General features: G+C 38.8%; 1 protein-coding gene across 11 annotated transcripts in view; it reads left to right on the top strand.

Annotated features, from left to right (window-relative positions):
• Positions 1–23,605, top strand: part of CELF1 (CUGBP Elav-like family member 1) — a 48,324-nt gene that overhangs the window by 8,335 nt on the left and 16,384 nt on the right. For 5 of the 11 annotated variants that reach the window (XM_042439126.1, XM_042439099.1, XM_042439169.1 and 2 more), the window contains exons 2-10: positions 8,616–8,729; positions 13,412–13,599; positions 15,183–15,265; positions 15,447–15,495; positions 17,268–17,402; positions 17,565–17,644; positions 18,732–18,893; positions 19,512–19,593; positions 22,303–22,431. In XM_042439126.1, coding sequence (XP_042295060.1) covers positions 8,659–8,729; positions 13,412–13,599; positions 15,183–15,265; positions 15,447–15,495; positions 17,268–17,402; positions 17,565–17,644; positions 18,732–18,893; positions 19,512–19,593; positions 22,303–22,431 — 979 coding nt within the window. In that variant the 5' untranslated portion in view covers positions 8,616–8,658. Of the gene's footprint in view, positions 1–8,615; positions 8,730–13,393; positions 13,600–15,182; positions 15,266–15,446; positions 15,496–17,267; positions 17,403–17,564; positions 17,645–18,731; positions 18,894–19,511; positions 19,594–22,302; positions 22,432–23,605 lie in introns of those variants that run through there. The other 6 variants (XM_042439142.1, XM_042439133.1, XM_042439117.1 and 3 more) reach the window with 3 other exon arrangements.

Genomic DNA, 23,605 nt, shown 5'->3' with positions numbered 1-23,605 from the left:
GTCAGTTCTCCATATCCATGGATTTTTTTTAATCCATAGATTCAACTATCCATGAATTGAACACACACGCACACACTCCAAAAATCAAACCTTGGTTTTGCTATTTATATAAGAGACACCATTTTACTGTGCCATTGTATTTAATGGGACTTGAGCATCCACACATTTTGATGTCTACAGAAACCAAATGCCAGCAGATACTAAGGGCCCAATGTATTCTTTTTAGGCCCTGATGGTACCTTTTTCCAAATAGAATGTGACTATCATCTTATAATGATTTGGTTACTGCCATTCCAACTGTGGACACAGATCCATTGCACAGGAAAGAGCCTGTTACAATACTGTGGAGTATGTGTGTCTGGATCCCTGCAACTGGCACCAGCTATTCCTCAAGCTTGCATATTGTAACCACATGTCTTATTTTATTACCTGTGAAACTTTTCATTTCACTGTTGTGCTGTTACTCAGCCATTTCTCATAGCTTACATCTGAGTCAAGTTATGCATGTGCTAAGAAAAATTATATTAAATTCTTTGATCAACTCAGCTTCTCAAATTTTTATGACAAAAATGTACACACTTTTGAGAGCTTTTGATTTATTCATCAGAAAAAAAAAGTTGCAAAAAGCAAGTTGAATTAAATATTGAATTCATGAGATTTGTGTAGTCAGGATGTTAAAGTGAGATTAGGAAGGTTCAATTTGCAGATCTGGTTAATACTAACTTGAATGTCCATCCCTGCTCTATTTCATTTAAAACAATGATCATATACATACTATGATTTTAACATCATCTGCCCTTTCCCTCCCCCTACCTGTAACATTGTGCTTAATTAAGAGATCAGGAGATATTAATAGCCTGGATATTCAAGGGGGACATGTGAATTAGCCTAATAGAAGTATTAACATTATTGTGAATTTTGGAATCTTGCTAGTAGTCAACATAGAATCATAGAGTTGGAAGAGACCACAAGAGTCATCCAGTCCAACCCCCTGACTTGCAGAAAATCACAGTCAAAGCATCCCCAACAGATGGCCATCCAGCCTCTGTTTAAAGACCTCCAAGGAAGGAGACTCCACCACACTCTTTAGGGAGTATGTTCCATTGTCAAACATCTCTTACTGTCAAGAGGTTCCTCCTAATGTTGAGGTGGAAAGTCTTTTACTGTAGCTTGCATCCATTGTTCCTTATTCTAGTCTCTGGAGCAGCAGAAAACAAGCTTGCTCCATCCTCAATATGAAACCCCTTCAAATACTTAAATAGGTCTACTGGGCCTACTCCTTTTCTCCAGGAGTTTTGAAAGGTTATTGTCAATGGCTCTGAGATTACATTTGCCAGTTCTTTTAATGTCCTTGGATGTAGTACATCTGGTCCTGGAGACTTAAATTCATTTAGATTAACCAGATATTCCTGTACTTCGTCTTTACTTATTCTGTGCTGCATTTCTCCTATTGTGTCCTCTGCTCTATTTTCCTCAAGTTAAGCACCCTTTTTCTATTCTGAGAACACTGAGGCAAAGAAGTTGTTGAGTAGTTCTGCCTTGTCTCAATCCCCTGTAAGCATTCTCCACGTAGTGGCCCTACCATTTCCTTTTTCTTCCTTTTGCTATGGACATACCCCCAAAAGCCCTTCTTATTGTTCTTAACCTTTCTAGCAAGCCTAAAGTTGTTCTGTGCTTTTGCATTTCTGACTTTCATCTTACATGTGCTAGTTATTTGCTTGCATCCCTCCTTGTTTATTTCCCCGCTTTTCCAGGAAGGCGGCTAAAATGGTGAAAGGTCTGGAAACCTTGCCCTATGAGGAACGACTCGGGGAGCTGGGGATGTTTAGCCTGGAGAAGAGAAGGTTAAGAGTTGATATGATAGCCCTGTTTAAATGTTTGAAAGGATGTCACATTGAGGAGGGAGCAAGCTTGTTTTCTGCTGCTCCAGAGAACAGGACCCGGAACAATGAATGCAAGCTACAGGAAAAGAGTTTCCACCTCAACATTAGGAAGAACTTCCTGACAGTAAGGGCTGTTCGACAGTGGAACACACTCCCTCAGAGTGTAGTGGAGTCTCCTTCCTTGGAGGTCTTTAAGCAGAGGCTAGATGGCCATCTGTTGGGGATGCTTTGATTTGGATTTCCTGCATGGCAGGGGGTTGGACTGGATGGCCCTTGTGGTCTCTTCCAACTCTATGATTCTATTTATAAATGTTCCGTTTAAAACTTAGCTCAGTTGAAAGTTCTTTAGTCATCCATCCTGGTTTCTTGAGACACCTCCCATTTTTCCTCCTCCTTGGAACAGTTTGAAATTGTGCCTTCAGTATCTCCCTTTTGAGAAACTCCCATCTACCCTGAACTCCCTTCTCTTTTACTATTCCTGACATAGGAGCAAAACAGACAGCCCCAAAGGAGCGGCTTGCCGCCACCCCTTTGAGCACCAGATCAGAGCTGCAGTGCACACATACCTGATCTGGCATTTTTCCAGCCCCAAAAGAAGCAGCAATGCCGCTCTTTTGCACAGAAAAAGGTGCCTTTGCCACTACTGTGGCACTTTTCAGTGCTCCTTTTGGCATGTGGTCTCTGAATGCTGTGCCAAAGGAGCACCATAATGCTGCCCGTCAGCTGGGTGGCATGATGGCAGCATGGGAATAGAGTTAATTTGGATGGTGGATGTTGACCACAGAGTTGCACTGAGTGACCTAGAAATTCCTAGAGAGGTGTTCTCTTAGGTAAGAAAATTAGTTGCGGGGGGGGGGGGATATTTGCCATTTTCCCACTTTCACAGGTACCCTGAGCCTCTGATCCCGATGAATGTGGAGGGCCTACTGTAATTCAAAAAAATTTTTTTACTCTAAAATGAACTCTTAAGGTATGTGGAGGGCATTTATACCACATTTGGCAGTCCCTAGTTCTACCAAAAAAAAAACAAAACCCCAAAACTTAAAAACCCATTATATCCAAGTGTCTTAGGAGATGGTGGGCATTTTCCCTATGTTTGAGGGTCACCTTGGGCCAGTTCAGGTCCAAGAGGGCTTTAGGGGGCAACACACATCCCCATGATCACTTAAATTCTGCAAGCTGATTTAGGCATGCATGCATGCATACACACACAATTTTCTCTTACCCTTGCTTTTCTTTAAGTGCAAAGAAAAACAAGGTAAATACATAGAATATATAGGGAGATGGAATAGGTCTAAATGATATGAATGCAAGAGTTTCCATTTTTGGTGAATAAAAAATACATCTGAAAACAATTAAGAATAATTGCTTAATGTGGTGGTTGCCAATCTTTGGTCATCCCTTTGTTTTAAACTTTAGAGCCCAGAAGCCCCAGCCAATTTAGCAACATTCAGGAATTAAGGGAGCTGAAGTCCAAAATTTCTGGAGGACCAAAAATTAGGAACCACTGGTTTAGTATGTACTTAACTTCTAATGAATCAAGGAGACGTCCAACCATGTCTCTCAATCCCCTCTTCATTGATTACACGGTGCCCTGTTCTGACCTCAGCAGAAGTACTGGTCAGGCACTCACAGAAAGCTGCTTGCCTAGCGAGGAAGCCATGGTGGACTTCGAAATAATAATGCCAGTATAGGATATAGGAAGCCTATATTCGTGATCTTTTCACTGCCACAATTTAATTAATTTTAAGGACTATCTCAGATTTCTTACTCCATAGATCATTAGAAGGCAAGTACTCACAATCCACTAATTGTAATTTTGCATCTGTTTTCATAACATACATAATCTTATAGCAGAATTTGGGTTAGGCTAATGCTGAATTTTAAACCTTTTGAATATCCCATACCTGTTTAAATTTTGCACTTCGCCCTTTTTTTGTGTGAACAAACCCAGACCCTGACTTCAGACTGTGGTTTGTTAGGAAAACAACAAAACAGAAATCCCAGTTCGGATGTTAAATAAGCCATAGATGGGGATTTCATGGTTTGTTTAGTAACTCTCACTTAGCAGCAGTAGCTAGGTGGAGAGATTGGGTACCATACACCAGCATCGCAGTTATTTATTCCCATTTAGTCAGGGTTCTGTCTTATTGTTTTAAGCAAACTAAACCACAAACTAGACCTGACTTTCTCAAGATGTCCAGTAAGGGCCCATTCCTACGTACCTGTAGATTCGGTTATTGAACCGAATCCTAAAACCGGTTCCCACTATGTTTGTGTTGGTTTCAGGATTCCTTTCAGGAATAGATGTGCCTGTTTTGACAGGCTTATTTTTGACATGGCAGAAGAGGCTTCCCCAGCCTCTCCTGCCATGTCTGCCTCCTTCCCTTCCTTTCCTCCTCCTCCTCCCTCACTTCCTTCCTTCCTTCCTCTCCTCCTCCTTCCCTCCTGCCTGGGGGCGGTGGCAGCGGGGGCTGTCAGGGCTCCCTTGCCTCTGTCCGTTCTTCTTGCGGAGGCAGAGAAGGCTGCCGGCCGGCACTTGTTGGGCGTGCCTCCGTCTGGCGTGCCTTAGTCCGTCCTCCAATGACATCCAGGATGGAGCATGTCCAAAGACCTCCAGCCGGCAGCCTTCTCCGCTACCACTGTCCTGGAGGCTGCCGGGGCCTCCCTGAGCTTGGCCATTCAAATCCACCCTGGGTTCCCACTGGGTTGAATCAAACCCCAGCTCCTTTGTGGCACAGGTTAAATGGGGGGAAACCATGCCCCCCCTTAGGAATCGATTCCAAATCAATTCCCAAGTGGGAAACATGGTGGTTTAAACCGGATCATGATTCAACACGATCCAATTTAAACAGTAGTGGGAATGGGCCCTAAGTGTTACAGGTGAGTGGGTTTTCTGCACTGGATTTCCCTTGTTTTAAACCTTACTTTCTCCATCCTTAGGAATTGCCCTGCCATCTACTTCAGTGTTCTTTTTTCAGCAGTGTCTGAACAAATTCCTCTTGGGAAAATTTCAAGCAAGGCGTGAAAGGAACAGCTTTCTTCTTACTATGTATTTAAGCTGTGGCATTTAGAATGAATCTTTTCTCTGATTATGGAAGAGCCATTTAACTTTGATGAGTAACATCCCTTGATGGATCTATTTTCTATAAATTTGTGTAGTTCTTAAAAAAAATCTTGGCAGTTGGCCCTCTTATGAATTCTATACATTGTTGATCCTTTCTATAAGAAGATATTTGTAGAAAATCTCTTTGGATAAGTACAGCTACCTCACATCCTGTCAATATATATGAAATCGGGCTTTTTAAATTTTTCATTTTTTTTAAAAAAAATGAAAAGCTGGTATTATTGTGTACTTTACTTGAGTCTCATCTGTTGTTGTGTAACCCATTTGCTAAGTTTAAAATTTGGCAAGATCACTAAGGCCCAGACAGAGTTGCTGTAGAGTTGGGACGTGACTTGTGAGCTGCTGCCATCTGACCATTAGTGTGCATCACAGAGGTTTGAAAGGAGTATTGCTTTCATATGATACAGATCTACCCAAAATCTATGGGGAAGTGTTAACAATAAAAACTTCACTTACGTGGTTGAATGGTAACTTGGTATCTGCTAAATCAAGACGGTTATTATCTCATGTTGGCAGACTGCTTTCTGCACTGCCGAGAGCACAGGGTGCAGTTTTTCCTGTACTTCACAGTTTCAAGCATCTTATCAGTTTAGCTAACAAGCAACATAACTACATTATGTACGTGAAAACTGTACACAACAACAAGCAAAGGCTAGAAGAATGGCATCAGTTCTTCTGTTGTAAGGGGTTAGTTTCTAGATTTTTCACTCTCTGCAATGTAATTTATTTGCTGTTTATTTATTGTACCTGTTTCCATTTTCTTGTAATATGCAAAGTGGGGCTCTTGTTTATTGCTCTGACTGATGTAAGAGTGGCAGTCTCCTGTTCTTACAGAAATGTACAGAACTGTAAATGATTCTCATGGCATAGGTATCAGCATATGACTTAGCTTTTATTCTTTTGAAGGGAAGTGAGAATGTGAGATAAAAAAAGAAATCGATGCGAACTTCAGATAAGCTTGTCAGATAATTGTAGCTTTACTTTCTGGTATGGATTTCAGGTTTTTGCTTAGCTGTTGGTATTTATGGCTTTGATATTCATTCAAAATATTGTAGCTGATATTTGATAAAAGTGGTACTTTAATCTCACTAAAATACTCTTTCGCCAAAGTGTAATAACTTGAGAAGTTATACATAGGTTAAAATTCAGTTCTGTTAAAGACGCAAAGTTCCCTGCTGGATCACACTGAAGGTCAGTTTAGTTCAGTCTAGTTCTATTATCCACCATGGCCAATCTAATGCCTATCTGAAACCCATAAGGACAGTAGCTCTTTCCTACTGTTATTTCCCAATGACTGATATTCAGAAGTATACTGCCTCTGATCCTGGAGGTGCGTGTTGTTTTCTTGAGAACTAACCGTTAATGATTTTATTCTCTATGAATTTGTCTCAGTTCCTTTAAAGCCATTTAAGTTAGTGGATTTCACCACATCTTATTGTAGCAAATTGTAGCTTTAAAAGTATGTACCATGTGAAGAAAAATGCATCCTCTTGTCTGTTCTTTAATCTCCTATGATGCACCCTCATCAGAGGACTTTGGATTCTACATTTGTGAGAGAAGAAAAGTTTTTACCTCTTTCTATATTCTCTACACTATGTGCTATGATCACATCTTCTTCACAGAGCAAGAAAGGGCATCTTACAGCTTTCCTGATTATGTTGGACCCCCATCATCCCTGACCATTGGCAATACTGGAAGGGCTAATGGGATTTGGAGTCCAACAGCATTAGGATGGTCATAGGTTGCTCATACCTGTAATAGGGCTAGTACAGTCAGCCCTCCTCATAGGCGGGCTTGCCTTCCGCAGCTTTGAGCTTACGCGGAAGGCAAGCCCCATTGGAAATAATGAGACGCATACCTGCGCCGTACGCCTCATGTGCTGCTGCGTGCACATGCCTAATTATTTCCTATGAGGCTTGAGCATATGCTCTTTTCCCCATATGCGGGGGAATCTGGAATGGATCCCCCGCGTATAGGGAGAGCAGAGTGTATATTAAGCTTTTAATATTACATATTAGAGGCAAGTGATTGTCTTAGAAAAGATAATGTGACCACTTTTTTCTCCCAAATTTCTTGTTATTGAAACAGTAGCAAAGTGTACAGTGCGCCCGCATCATACGCGGCTTCCAGCATATGCTGGGAGCCACGCCGGAAAGGCTTCTCCTGTACCCCCGAAGAAACAATGGGGGGTGTGCCAGGTGCGCGCCCGCGGGAACAAGCCCCATTGTTTCTAATGGGGCTTGACTTTACCCAATATTTCCCTTACGCAGCAGGGTCCGGATCCCCTGCATAAGGGAAGGGCCAACTGTACTATCAAGCACATTGAAGAACCTAAAATAGTAAATCTATAGAAGGCTAGCAGATGAACAGGCAAGATTGAATTATAACAAATCAGTGTGTTCTAAAGATACAAGACTTGAGTTGAGGAATAAGAAAGACGTTTATGTAGCTTGAAGGTACTAATGAATTTGATGTGATAAAATGACTCAAGCCCTAATTATCTCAAAATTAAGCTGCTTTGTAGTGATTTATATTCTGATAGAATAACCATCACATTACTTTCAGAGGCATAGAGAAGTCAGAGATGTATGTAAGCTAGGTATCCATGGCCATTGTTGCTAATAAGAATTTTCTGTGAAATTCTATGTGGTATATTTTTTACTTCCTGGAAGTGTGTGATACATCTCTCATCTGGCAAAATATATCTAAGAAGGATCAGTTCAGTTGCTGCCTGATCATTCTGTAATAGATGCAGAGAAGTTAACTTTCACAGATTTATTCAGCAGTGCAGTAGTTAATATTAGACTTTGGGAATTTAATACTGTACTGTGACAGTTTCAGATTAAATTGTGTAAATTATGACAAAGGTTAGTGTTGAGTTCCTCATACTTTTTAGCATATGAAGTGTTACATTTGATGGGCTAAGAGTTTCTGAACATTCTGTTTCTTTCATGAGTGAGTTTGGGAGGCTTGAACATTTCTTGAGCTTGACTGGTATTCTATGCTTAGCTGCAGTTTCAAGAAAAAAGTACAAATCTCCTCCTTTCCAAAGATTTGAAGTCTTGAACAAAAGCAAATGGCAAGCATGTTTGTGAATCTATATTCATCCAATGTTAATAATCTTGTGCAGTTCCAACTTGCTTGTTCTAAATTAGCAACTCAATGTAATAATGTCCTAGATTATGAAAAAATATTTTACCTAAAGTAATATTTGAGGCTTCATTTTACCCCCCTTTGAGTAAAGAACTTGATTGGAAGGTATGAAGCTAGTTTGTGTTCCTTCTGCTCTGTTGCACACAACTATCTTCATGGATCTGACACTGTTTATCTGACAGTGCACACAGTACTGCTTCGCCAGGGAAAATTACACAAAACAAGCCCAGTGCATCAGCATTTTCATTGTGTACTGAGCTGAGTTTCTCTTCACATGGTCACATCCCCTTTTTAATCCTGGTCCCCATGTTCCTTTCCCAGTCCAGCCTGTTATTGTGGTGTCTATTGCTGGTCTCCCCAAGCTTGTGTTCTTGTGGTTTGAGTGTCTTTTGTGTGGATCAGTGTGTTAAGACCTGCAGAACCTAAGTGGTGGTGTTCAATTGGTTCGACAGGACAGTGATCTAGCATTAGTGGTTTGTGGTAAGCAGAGAAGTGATGGCTGCTTTTAAGTTGGATTTCCTCCCAGAAATGATGGTGGATCATTGCTCCTTGAATGCCAGCCCTATGTAAGTATTTTGTTTTCATAGCTAATCTTCATTGATGCTGCTTTGAATTTGTTCTTTTGAAGGTGGTGGGGAAGTTCCTTAATGTTCTATATTAGGGAAAGAACCAAACAGGCATGCATAACTGCAGAGTTAACTTATGAAAGAACCTGAAAGATGCTTAGAATTTATATATTATCAGCACGATCTCCATTGGACACAGTAGCAAATGTTTTCCATTCAACCACAAAATCTGCTCTATGGTGAGCTGATTTCAGAGCTACACTACACTACTTAAGATATTTTCAGTTTCATGCAGTCATGGACACTTGTGCAATTTTATGGTGTTATATTTGTAGCAAGTTGGATATCCAATTTTACAAATTAAAATAATTTTCTGTACTCCCTATGAGATGACATCTTAAGATAGTTCAAACACAAACAAAAAATTTGTTGACCAAAATTAAATGTTATGAATGCATAAAGTTATAAAAGCATCTTTCAGGCATGCATGCTTTATTGTTGTGGAATTGGCTTTAGCAGAATAAAGCAGTTCTCAGGTAAGTGTGAATAATACATTACTGTACATATTTATTTGATTTTCTCCTCCAGAAAGATCCCAAGGTGATTTATATGAAATGTAATTACAGTGGGCCCTTGGTATCTACTGGGGTTTGGTCCCAGAACCACCACCCCCGCCCCCATGGAGTGAGGATACCAAAATCTTAGATGCTCAAGTCCCATTAAATGCAATGGCATAGTAAAATGGTGTCCTTTATATAAAATGGCAAAATCAAGGTATGCTTTTTGGAATTGATATATTTTAAAAGATATTTTCATGCCACGGATTGTTGAATCTGTGGATAAAGAATTTGTGGATACGGAGGGCCAACTGTGTATCAGGACTTCCTCAGTGTATCCACCCCACAATGTTGATCTTGCTTAGCAGTTAAGCATGGATAATAAGAAGTGACTAGAATATGCCTATAAGTTTCTCTTGAAAATTGCAGTTTTGTAATTTCAATATGCATGGTCCTTCACAGGGCACAGACAAACAGGTACCTACCCAATTGACTGTAATTTTACACGGGATAGTATCAGATGAAAGGGATATTATCTATTTAAGGGTCCTAAACACTTCAAGCATAAGTCTGTAATCCAGCATTTGCGGGGCACATCCTGCTGACTTTTTAACTGTGGAATACAGAAAGCCTCAAATACAAGTCTTTCCAGAATCAAACAATCAGTGTCAGCTGCCTTTTCAGTATATGTTCACTGTTATACCCTACAGGCACCAGATCATGACTGATTTTGGGAGCTAAGTAGGGTCAGCGGTGGTTAGTACTTGGATGAAAGACTGTCAATAAAGGCCAAGTGCTGTAGGCTATATTTGAGAGGAAGGAACTGGCAGAACCACTTCTCAGTATTCCTTGCCTAAGAAAATCTTAGGAAATTCATGGGGTCACCATAAGTTGACAGGCAACTTGAAGACACATACACATCTAAAGTGGTCATAATAATGAAAGTATGGGTCATTGATTTTAATGAAATTCCCTAATAATTGGTTTAGGATCAAATGTGAACTACTCTGGCTCTTCATATAACTAATGGAATGAAACTCTTTTATTACTGTGAAATTTAAAAAAAAAAATCTCAACCGATTTTTTTTCAGACTAGATCAGTGAGATAAACTATATTCCGTTTAGAATCTTTCAAGACAATTTACAGCGTAAAAGCATTAAATATAAACCTGAAGTTAACAGTGCATGAAGCACGTACTATTATTGTTGTTATTATTTCTTAAGGTAGCATAATAAGATAAAATATCAAAAGATAGAAACATATAAAATTGCCCCTTTGATTCAAAACCCTATTGAAATGACCCTGCTTAGTTTTCTGGTGATCAGCAAAATGAGTGCTTCTGCACCACCCTAGGTAGTTAGTTGCAGATCCTTAAATCACCTGAAGAAGGTTTGACTACCTCCTATTGCCCTTCTTATCTTTAAAGGTGGAAATATGAAATATGTCTCAAAGGTGCAGGGGTGATAGTGTGCAACACAGAACTTTACTAGTAGATTAAACATTTCAGTACTTTCTTCCTTCAGTGCCTAAGTCTACCAGACCTCCTCTAGAATCTTCTTCAAGAACTAACAAGAGTAAAAAAAGTTCAGTTACCTATGATTCCTTTCCACAATGATTTTGAATGAGTTTATAAATATGCAGTGATGCTGTCCCCTAGAAATAGTCAAATTTCATATGTCCCCCGAAGAAGCATGACAGATAATGTTCTGATGGGAGTATAATGGGGGTTCCAATAATTCTTTGCATCACCTTCTTTTTATAACATTAAAGCTGATAGTTTCACTGGAAACAGTTATGTTAGTGCTTATAGCATTTCTGTAAGCTTTGTTTTTAATGCAATTCTCTGGAAACTACATGGTGACAATAGCAGAATACAAATCCCTAGCTAATGCAGTATCCCATTTTAGTTCTCTAGTTTTTATTTTGTATTATATAAAGGAGGAGTGAATAATATATGCTCACACTGCTATAAATAAAAACCTTGCTCCTTTCTCCACCTTCCACTCTTGTTCTCTATGATGTTTCTGAATAAAGAAACTGTACAGATGAAGTTGTGTGAACATTGTCAAGCTACCATATAGGCCTAATTTTGCAGCCAAGAGGAAGGCTTTGGCGAGTCATCTCAGATGTTCAGATTTAAGACCTGAAGCAGAGCTATCTAAATTAACCTTCCCCAGTGTGGCGTTTTCAGTGTGACAATTTCTATCTTTTCTATTATTGGCCATGCTGGCTGGAATTGAATTCCAAAACATCTGCAGGACTCCACCTTGGCGGTGGGGGGATCTGAAATAAACAATAAGCTATGGGGAGAAACATTTTAATAAAATGCATTGGTTGTGTTTTAAAGATTTTGAGAACATCGAAGAATCCAGAAATCTATGTTTTTACATTATGAATATGCCTCCTTCCTCCCCCCCCCCCCTCCAAAAGTTCAACAAGTATCCATATATTTAGTATGCTGGCCAGTTGACTACTTTATGGTTGGGTGTTCTGTTGAGCTTGTGGGTAGTAGAATTTTTAATTTTACAACTGAAGGTTAACCCTGGCATTCTAGGGTTAAAGCCCAACTTTTAAGTGTTTAGTGAATCATTGGTGTTGTTGGGTTTTTTTTTTAATCATTTTTTTTAAAATTCAGATTTATTTAAAAAGTACTAATGCTAAAAGAAGGCGTAGGATGATGATTTTTGCTACCATGATCTCTGCAGCCCTCTGTGGTCTCTGAAAAACTACTGAATAGTTTAGGAATGATCTAGGACAGTGATGGTGAACCTTTTAGAGGCAGAGGGCACAAACTGCATCCCAAAACCCACTTATTTATTGCAAAGTGCCGTGTCCCTCTGGCTTTCTAGTAACAAACTCTGACAAACTCTGCTGGGGTGACGGCACAGTGCCCACAGAGAGGGCTCTGAGTGCCTCATCTGGCACGTGTACCATAGGTTCGCCATCACTGATCTAGGACAGCATGGACATTGGTGCTACGGGTGCAGGAGAAAGGAGGAATCTGCAAAAATAGCTGCTCCTTCCCCTTCCTCCAGTGAGAAGTGTCGTCTAGATTCCATTTCTCTCTTTGAGCAGGAGATCACTTCCACCTACAGAGACAAAGTCTACACCCAACTCACTGCTAACAAACTGTTTAATGAATTTAAATAGTTTTACTTATCAGCATAAATATCAAACCAGTTGAAGCTATTTCCTGTTCTTTTATTGAAGTTAGTGATTAGAAACTACTTATCTATTAACCAGTCAGTTGACCCAGTTTTTCTTGGCCAGTCAAATTTTCACTGTACACACACATTCATTTATTATATAATTATAGTACTGTAAGTTGAACCCAGCTCAATCTAGAGTGAAACAGGGCTACTGTTTTTCTGATCTTTTATTCAATCTTAAGTCCTTACATTGCCCCTACCTTGTGAAACTGAGATATAATACAAATAAGTCAGAGGATGATTGGAGTAATAAACTGAGAAATTTTGCACTCCACTAGGACAGTCTGCATCATACAGTGCAAGGAGAGATAACCACTCCAGTCCTTCTGGGAGTATTTCAGTAGTAATTTTCTCCCAGCAGAGCATTTACTGCTTCATATTTTCTATTATTATTATTATTATTATTATTATTATTATTATTATTTGCAAGCTTTGGGAGCTTTGCAAAACTTTAGTTCAACTATGCATGCTGATGTGTCCGTCTTGTTTCTCTGTGACCCTAATTTTTCTCCATTTCTCTTAACATGTGCCACATAATTCACTGTTGGAGAGTAATTATATCTTGTTTGGTCAGATAAGTACACCAAAGTCTAGATGTTTCTAAACCTACATCATTTTCAATAAATGATTATTTCTTATGTAAGACAGAATTTATACTTTCTAAGATCCCAACCTTTCTAGAAGAGAGAGCTGCAAAATTCATCTGGAAGAAGGCAGCTAGTTGTCAGACCAGTAATCTCCTAAGACCTGTTTTTCAATGGATGAAACACGTTATGATTCTCCTCCCCAAATGGATCAGGAAGTTATACTTTAAAAACATTGGAGTTCTATCATTCTTTTATATGTTTGGAAAATGATTAAATGGAACACACCTAATGAAGATATTTATCAGATGCTTCTCATTAACTCATGCAGCTCAAAGAAAATGAATGGCACACTGGATCATCCTGACCAACCAGACATAGATGCCATCAAGATGTTTGTGGGCCAGGTCCCACGGAGTTGGTCTGAAAAAGATCTGCGAGAACTATTTGAACAGTATGGTGCTGTTTATGAAATTAATGTCCTGCGAGACAGGAGCCAAAACCCTCCTCAGAGCAAAGGTAAGAGACATCTCCCACACCACCATCATAGAAGATTTCATTTTCAGTATTGTGTGCCATATTCTCACTATATTGTGCAAAAGCTTGCCAACGTGTAGCTCAGTTGTTTTGTTTGATGTGGTGAAACATGCATATATTACTTTATCTGGAATATTAGCAGGAAAACCCATTTGGCAAGTCTATGTTTTAGAAATCAAGATAGGGTCCTACCTCACAAGCAGAAGCAACTGAATGCAACACATGAACGGTTTTGTAGTAGCGGAAGAATTTTTTATTCATTCAATTCTGTGTCCTAAACATAAGATTTGATCTGCACATGAATGACATTCCAGAGATTATAGGATAAAATTTATCTCTTCAAGCTGCAGAAATGAGGGAGCAATTTTTAATGCTGTCCCACAGAAGAGAAAAACATATTTGCAAGCTGCAACAAATCAGAAAGCATCAGGAGCATTGTTGTAGATGTTTTAGAGCTGTAGTTTGGTCTTTTTTTTTAGAGTGCAAAGTATTAAAAATATGAATTTTCCCTGTCCATATAGTTCTGTCTATCTGGACATAATCTAATGTAATCACACATTTGAGACAAGAAGCTTAGTCTTCATGGATTGTATCCATTTCTGGTCCTCTATTAACAGAAAGTTCTCTGATACTGTAGAAGTTTCTAACAGTTTCCACTGATTTTCAACAGTTCTCCTTCTCCTGCTGAAACTCTCACCCAACCAGCACACCAATGCTACTGTGGCGGGCTCTCCAGCCTTCTGCAGATTTTAAGTATCATGGGCCTGTTACAGACTGCCAAAATAAAGCTGCTTCGGGTCTCTTTGGAGGTACTGTATGCTGTTTAAATGATGCATGTACCCTAAGAATCCGGAAGCTGCACCAAAGCTGCCCTCCAGTGCTTAGGAATGGAGTGTGGCTTTGGCGCGACCTCCAGACTCTTAGGACCCATGCATCATTTAAACAGCATACCTCCAAAGAGACCCGAAGCAGCTTTATTTGGGCAGTCTGTAATAGGCCATGGGATTATTATTATGTCCCTACAGTTCCACTTTCTTCAGTTCTAAATGCTAACATTCATTTTTAAAAGCATATTTGCAGAAATCCTTATATTTACATTATAATCTTACCGTCTAAAAGTAGAAGTTAATTTATACAGGAAAGTTTGATTACTGATTAGATCAGTTTCTGTAAACAGACATTTACATGGCTAGCTATTACATGAATGGTAGCATTCCATGAATACTTTTGATGAAAAAAGTCATGTTAGTCTATTGTAACAAAAACAACAAAGTCTTGTGGCACTTTAAAGACTTAAGTTTGATTTGGCATAAGTTTGTGAAGTACATTGCCATCTGAAAGCTTTTGCCTGATAAAACTTCTTAGTGTTTCAAGATTCCATAAAACTTTTATGCTTTTACCTCATGTCTAAATCATAATTAAAGAGGGCTAGAATGTTCTGGAAGAACCTCTTTTAAAAAATTGATAGTGATACTTTTCAATCTAATATACTTTAATTTATCAAGCTGGTGATAGAGAGGTCCCTTTTCATATGATATGTATCACAGAACCTGCTTACTTTACAGGGTGCTGTTTTGTTACATTTTATACCCGTAAAGCTGCACTAGAAGCACAGAATGCTCTTCATAACATGAAGATCCTCCCAGGGGTAAGACAATTAAAATTCTCCCATTTTTCAGTGTCTTCAGTTATGAGGCTATATGTTGCCTGATACGATAGCCTGAAGTTAATTTATATGTATTCAGTGGAAGAGTAGCAGGAGTTATTCTGCTCTAGAAAATTTGACTTTTTCTTTCCCTTTTCCTGTCCCAATTGCTTTTTTATCATAGATGCACCATCCTATCCAAATGAAGCCAGCTGACAGTGAAAAGAATAATGGTAAGTATGTATAAAGTAAGCCTTCTTTCAGTCTGTTATGTTGGAAGTCACCCATTTCAACTTAGGAAATAGTAGCCAACCTCCATATGAAAAAGCTGCCAAACTTTTCCTTTGTATACTGCCTATCACCCTATGCTTTAGTGGTAAGAGGAGCTGACCCTAAGGGAATGGGGAGGAACTACTAAGTACATAGCAAACAAAGAAATAATATCATAGTTACAGTTCAAGCCGTTTGCATTTATTGGAAGAACAAAACCTATTTCCTAGATACAGGGCTTACTTGCTATACTTGGGGGAAACTCATTCCACTATGCCTGGAGAAGCTTAGTTGAATTTAAGAAGGAGGCTTTGGGAGAAATCCAGAACAATAAGTTTTTAAACAAGTCCTTAAAGAAAAGGATAAAAGCATTTACTTAAAAATCCACTAAACAGTGATACCTTTATTGGCCAACCAAAATGCACAATAAAATCCAGAAAACATCCAGGGGTAGCTGTGTTGAACATATAACAAATCCAATCAAAAATGCACCAAACAGTGATAGCTTTATTGGCCATTTACTTGTTCTCCTAAAAGAATTGTTATGTCTATAATGCCTAATGAATGAAGATAATCTACAAAATATATATTTTAAATATATGCAAATAAACTTACACATTAAACCAACTTTATCTTCAGTTGCTATAAACATTTCCTTTGAAAAAGGAATTTATAGTTTATAATAGTGTATAAAAATATTTTAGAGTAGTATATTGTCTTCAAGCTTAGAGTCTTATTTCATTTCAAAAATTCTCTTCTGCCATTGTTACAGAAGACAATTAGCCAAATACTTATAATATACATATAATGCTGAACATACTATCAAGACGAAAGTTTGTATTCTGTGTTTTTTGCTTTCTGTAGATTTTTTAATCAATAACAATTTCTAATTTGAACGACCAAGTTGGTGGTTAGTTTTTCTTGTATTTATTTATTGCATTTATACCCCACTTTTCTCCTGGGATGGGATCTGAGGTAACTTACAGGAATTTAAAGCAAGATTCATTTAAATTTTTTTTACAAAAGCTAACAAATGTTTTGAAAAATGATTAAAACAGTTAAAACACATTTAAAACATAATTATTATTTTAAGATTTTAAAAATAAAATACAGCACAGCATTTCCTACACATGGATTGTGTTATGGATTGCTATATAAATTTAATCACCAAGGCCTGCTTGAATAAAAAGCTCTTCACCTGCTGGTGAAAAGAGGACAGGGAGGAGCCAACTGGACTTCCTGTGGAAGAGAGTTCCACAGTCTGGGAATAGCCAAAGAAAAGGCTTTCTTGCATCATCCCCAAAAAGCCTATGAAGGTAATGGTGGTGGGACTGAGACAAAGCCCTTCTCAGCAGATATTAAAGGTGAGCTAGCTGGTATAGAGAGATGCAGACAAAACCAGCACTTAAATTGTGCTCACAAATAGACCAGTACTCAGTGAAGCTGTTTCAGAGTGAATGGTGGAGAGCGATCACATTATATGTTGTTGTTGTTTTAAAGTACACTCTTTGGGGGAAATTTATTTTAAAAATTATCATGGATTGCAGCATGTTATCTGAAGACATCTTGTAAGATCGCAATCAAAGATCATGGTAAAGAAGTAGTCAGAGAAGGCTTTCATTGATTTCAATCAAGAAAATTTCAGACTGGAGAGTATAAACAATGAAGTGTCTATTTTGTGTATTCATTCAGTCTTCGTAGAGTGAAATTCCCTTTTTGTTTTTCCTTTCTTTAGCAGTGGAGGATAGGAAATTGTTCATTGGAATGATCTCAAAGAAGTGCAATGAAAATGATATCAGAGTGATGTTTTCCTCCTTTGGGCAGATTGAAGAGTGCAGAATTCTGCGGGGTCCAGATGGCCTAAGCCGAGGTAAGCACAAAGAACATCTCTGTAACTGTTGGTTTCCCCATAAAAGTTCTCTCTTGTTACCTAGCATTTCATTTGGACATGCTAAGTATCAGCAGAATTAGTATTTTTACTTTTCAACTTCTAGTACCAAAATAAACATGTTCTATTGTGCTGTCTTTCCAGGTTGTGCTTTTGTAACTTTTACAACAAGAGCTATGGCACAAACAGCAATCAAAGCAATGCATCAAGCACAGACCATGGAGGTAAAACATACTGTTTTGATAATCAGAAGTGTGGTGTCCAGTACTCACAAACATTGCAGTTGAAAAGATAGTAATAGCAAGTACATTTCTATACTGCTTATCAGTGAATTAGCACTCCCTAAGTGGTTTACAATGTGTAAGCTAATTGCCCTCAACAAGCTGCTTACTCATTTTATTGACCTATGAAAGGATGGAAGGCTGAGTGGACCTTGGAGCCCTTCTCTAGGATCATCTTACAACATTGTGGTTGCAGTACCAGCATTTAACCACTGCACCACCAGGGCTCCCTAAAAAAAAGCTGTGAATACTGATCAAAATCCAGTTGTTAGTCACACTAAAATAGATTCACTGAATATCTGGAAAATTCATGAATCAACACTGGTGCGAGTTCCCTTAATTCAGTGTGTTTATGTAATTATGACTAACAATCTGATTTAGGCCACTGTGTTTGGAGCCAAATGTCAAACTTCTACAGTTCCTTAGATTTTAAAGAGCAATGTGTGGCAATGTTTGGTTTGAACCATAATTTCAGTGTGTAGACATCATGTTGCACTTTTTAGAGGGGAAAAGGTATAATAAAGTACAGAAAAGCATAGGTAAAACAAATACATAGGAATTGTGGGATCTGGGAGGTTTTCTTAAAAGGAATCTTTTGTTTATATAAAAAGCAGGAGTTCAGAATTGTGTTTAACCTGGGACTGAAGAGTAGTTGGGAAAAGATGAGAGAGGTGCTGCATTACAGGCAGGTGCGGGGGGGATAAGGGTACAAAGTGGGACCAAAGCAAAATGGCCAAGTGTAATTGTTTACAGTAAGACAGTTTGCAGAGCTCAATTCTGTATATGCCTACTCAGACTGAAGCCCTGGTTGAGCAGCTTTCCAGAATGGAAAGCCCTGCTGAGATCTATGCAACAGCTTCTCAGCCTTAAGAAATACTCTCTTATGTCCAATTTGAAATCAGAGATAGCAGCAATGGGAAAATTCTCCAGCACATGTGTTTCCCAGTTCTGCTTATAAAGGATTAGGACCTTTTTGTAAGATGTAGGGGACTGAATATTTAAGAATATAATTATGTGAATTATATTGCAGGGGTGCTCTTCCCCAATCGTAGTGAAATTTGCAGATACCCAGAAGGATAAAGAGCAGAAACGAATTGCACAGCAACTACAGCAGCAGATGCAGCAAATCAGTGCTGCCTCCGTTTGGGGAAACTTGGCTGGATTGAATACACTTGGACCCCAATATTTAGCAGTGAGTTTATTTGATAGTTGCTATGCAGTATCATTCCCCAGTCTCTTTATCTACAGTGACAGCTTGTAGTATAAGTGCTGTTATGCTGAGGGTCTGTTTCAAAATTTTGTTTTGTTATGGTACTTTCTGAGCAAGTTGGTGAATGTAGGTAATCAACATATGTCTGTAATCATTGCTTTTTGACCACTTCATAGCCTTCACATTCTTACGTTGTTGTGGAGGATACAGGCAATGTGTGATAAGGACTGGCCTTCCAGAAGTTTTTATTAATGGCATAAATGAGGAAAAGAAGGTGTTTTCTCCATATAACTTAGTGCCTGTGTGTGTGCTATTGCTGTGGTGTGGAGCATTTTGTCTACAATTACATATTTAGAGGTGCACGGGGGGGAAACATTTCACCTGGAGTGGCATGGGCAACCAGAACTTTCCTTTTTAATAGCATCTTAACTCTAGCATTTGTAAATGTCATTGCTCTGTGTGTAGCTTCATCTCGTATGACGCATCAGTAGCAGAGATTCTGCTTGTGATGGCACTCTGGCTGTGGTGTAGTGCAGTGTCTCCCAGAAGTGGAGCCAGCCCTCATTCTCACTCTTGTTCTGTTTTTGGTGTAATGTCTAGCTTTATTTACAGCTCCTTCAACAAACAGCAGCCGCCTCCTCTGGGAATCTGAACACACTGGGCAGCCTTCACCCAATGGGAGGTAAGTATCTTTCTGCCTTGCCAAATTTCCACAACAAAATGAAAAATATAATCCTTCCCACACTCTCAGATCCTCAGGGAAGAATCTACTACAGTCAGAGAGAACTAGACTGGTAACTAATTCCCAGAGGACGTTTTCTGCTACCGCTCCAAAAATCTTGAATGATCTGCCAGACGAGATCCGCCAACTAACCTCTTTGGAGGCCTTTAAGAAGGCAATAAAAACGAATCTCTTCCAGCGGGCCTTCCCAAATTGATCCCCTAATCTCATTCTCCACTTGCTTAAATTGTTCTTTTCAGACTGATTTGTTCTTGACTGATTTTATTGCCCATTGTTTGGGAATTGCTTTTAATGTTAATTTTAGAGGGGGAGGGAGTGGAAATCTGGAGTCTAGTGTACTTTTATGTACCGTTTCTGTGCCTTTGATTTTATTGTTTTCTCTTTTTATATGCTGTTACCTGTCTTGATCCAACACAGAGAGAGGCGGTTTATAAAAAAAAATTTTTTTAATTCCTAATAGTAATAACGACATCTCTTTAAAAAATGTAGTGTGATATACTAATGTTAATGAAGATTGATCTCAGTTCTCGATAAGAGATAGTCTGCTTTTCAACCTCTACAGTATGTTTTTATTCTTTCTGGGGTGTTGATAGCAAAATTGTGCTGTTCCTCTCTCTCCAGAAAGTATTTTAAATACATTGAAATAGAAAATGCAGTTGTAATTAGGTGACCTTTCAACTTGTGTCCTTCATGTTGATGCATGTCTGATGTGTACCTATTTTAGAAGCAGGTCTTCACTGTCCTTGTGAAGCAGTCATTTTTCATGATTGGTCTTCACCTATGTCTAGTGACTAGCAAAGACCATATTGCAGAACAATGAAAAAATACTTGTTTGTTCCACCTGCATCCAACAGCAGTACAACATAAAAACCCGAAACACTATCTCTGTCCACAAAGACAAATAGTAGTTGCATATAGCTTGCTATAAAGAGTTGGGAAGGGTAAGTCTGATGTCATTTTTTCCTGTTATTCAAACTCACATCTTTCAGAAGACTCATCTAATTTTCTAGCAAAAGATGAACTTAATGGATATTTTCAGTTGTCATATTCTTTCTGGATATGAGTTTTAGGAGTCAGGCTAGTATGATATTATGAGGTAGATGCACTTAAGGCATGTCACATGCTTGACTTTTTGCACAACAAAAACAGGCTTCTGTGTCTGCCATCGTTTACCACCTCCATGACCCCCCAATTTCTGCTTTCCAGAACAGGTTTTTAGGGGGATGCAGTAGGAGTGGCAGTTCCCACCCTTCTGCTGCCACATCAAAAGTCTTGCTTCATTATAAATAGCAAATAACAAGGTATGGTATCTTTAATGTTAGAGTCCAGGTATTTCAAGTATCCTTGCTGGAATTGAGCAGCCAGATGTTTTGTTTTGGTTTTTTTTTTTTATTTGCCTAGCAGTTTTTCTAGGAAAAAATATGGCTTTCAGCTGTTAGCAAAATGGCAGCAAAAATTATTTTCTGCAGTTTGTCCCAGTTTCTACTATATAAAAGTTCCAATATCAAATTTTATTGTCTAATTTATTAAAATATTTTTAGACTCCCTGTTGTGTTGAAATCTGCCGCTTAATATGTAAACAAATACTGTGTGGATTTGAGGTGGGCAGCAGAACAAGAAGGGGCTACAGGCCCTCAAAGAGGATTAACTCTGTATTTGCAAGCTTCTTGCCTGATAAGAAAGCAGAATGGTAAGAGTAATGGAAAAGAAGCCACCTTAAGCATGTATAGAAAGCATGATTATAGTGTATAATAAATGTAAGATGATGCCCACATGATGATTTGAGAGTACAAGGTGACAGATTTGTAACCAATGTCAGTTAAAAAGGGGAGAAGAAAAAGACAGCTGTTATACTGGCATTGAGTGACTGTCAGGAGCCATCTGCTCCTTTTTCAAAGTTAGTAGAAATTCCCATTGTCTCTCACAATTGTCTTTGCTAGCTAGGGCAAGTCTGAGTTGCTGTCCAACTGCATCTGAAGGGCCATGTGTTGCCCAACATTTCTCTAATATGCAGAGGTAGCAAAAATATATAATCATTGCCAGTTGTAGTTGGTTCTGGTTTTATGGGGAATGAAAGAAGTGTTCGTGGGTGCAGGAGTACTTCTGCAGTATGTGAGCTGAATTAAACCATGCTTGGAGTTAGTCACCATGGAGCTGCAAACAGAATATTTGGTTCTGTTTTAACAGTGTTTGTTTAAAGAATTTTGCCCCCACTCCAGATGGTAATATCTCAGAACAGATTATATAAAGTCACTATCAAATAGGACAGACTCTCGGTCTTAAATACATAACAGAAAAGAAAAAATGGTGGAGAGGGAAAAGGAAATCAAACAGACTTGGATGTTGCTACTTAATGTTACCGAGTTCTTAAACTGGAATGGAAATAGTTCCGGTTTGGTGGAGAGATACTGCTTGTTTCTCTCATGCAGAAGCTTGATGAGTTGGCACATTGTTTCTTAGGATAGTCATGATTCCACAAATATAAACTGTAATTTCAGGAAGTGTTTCTTACATCAGAGGTTCATAATGGTTTTGTGTGTCCTTATCCCTAAAAGCCGCTGCTGATTGGTAGTGCATCTTTATCCATAAAAGACGTAGTGGTTAGCAGTACAGATACAGACATACTGTGTGTTAATTGATGTGTTTCAGGGTTGAACGCAATGCAGTTACAGAACCTAGCTGCATTAGCAGCTGCAGCCAGCGCAGCTCAGAACACACCAAGTGGTACCACTGCGCTCAATTCTTCCAACAGTCCTCTCAGTGTGCTCACCAGTTCAGGTAAGAGGGTGATTTCCTGATACAGTACAATAGTGTTCCATGTCTTGGGGATACTTTCTATAACTTCAAGGCACACAACAACATGGGCGTGATTGAGACCATCTTCCTTATTATTATTATTATTATTATTATTATTATTATTATTTTGCTTTATTTATATAGCACTGTAGATTTGCACAGCGCTGTAAATACAAACAATAAAATAGATAAGAGTAAACCTGACCATGGAGTATAATCTTAGAAATAATAGCATAATACATATAAATAATACATAACAATACAAGAAAGGGCTCAATAAAACGCAACAAATTAAAAACATCAAATAGCAAATAATAGTCACGCAAATACATATGGATAAATCGGTTCAGTTACCTGCTCTTCTCTTCAGAGAATGGAACTGAAGCTATTCTACATGCTTTATGTCTTGGTATAATGGAGCATGCAGCAGCAAGGTCTTGAGTCCCCCACCCCACTCCCTTGCAGTTGCCAACTCTTTGTACTTCTTTCTATGAATATGAATGGCAATTATTTTACTTCTATAGGAGAAAATACAGGATTTTTTTTTTTTTAGAACATCATTGGGATGGTAATTAAAGTTGCTTCTTATTACTATTTGTGTTGCACCAGTGAAACAGGATTTATCTCCTCGCTAGCATCCTCCTCAAACTTAACAGGAGTCTACTGGAACTTAACTGTACATACTGAACTATAAGTCATGAAAATTATGCCCCAAAATTGACCATAAAATCCTGGGTTGACATATACAGGCCAATACATTAATACTCTTTAGAAAGGTCCTGAAACAAGCACCACTGTGATGCCCCACTCTTTGCGCGAGGTGGGAGGTTTTGTGTGTGTGTGAGGGGGGGGGAGAATTTCCCAATCCGATTTTAAACCCTTCTCTTCCCATTTAACTCCATTTCTTTCCCTTCCCAGTCTGATTTTAAAGCTGCCTCTTCCCATCATAGATTTAACTCCACTTCCTTTCCTCCCTCATACAATGTTAAAACTTCTCCTCCAGCACCTGGGGTGTCAGGTGGTCAGGAGAAGGAGGGATGGAAGTGGTGTTTTTCCCTTTGCATCCTTTGTTATAGCCCCCTAAGTTTTACCCTCAACTTATACATGAGGTTGACTTGAACACGTGAGTATGTCTATTTCCCCACCTTGCCTTTTT

This window comes from Sceloporus undulatus, chromosome 1 (assembly GCF_019175285.1).
Source record: "Sceloporus undulatus isolate JIND9_A2432 ecotype Alabama chromosome 1, SceUnd_v1.1, whole genome shotgun sequence".
Lineage (NCBI taxonomy): Eukaryota > Metazoa > Chordata > Lepidosauria > Squamata > Phrynosomatidae > Sceloporus > Sceloporus undulatus.
The sequence above is the reverse complement of the archived record's forward strand: the minus strand, read 5'-3'. Positions and strand labels throughout refer to the sequence as shown.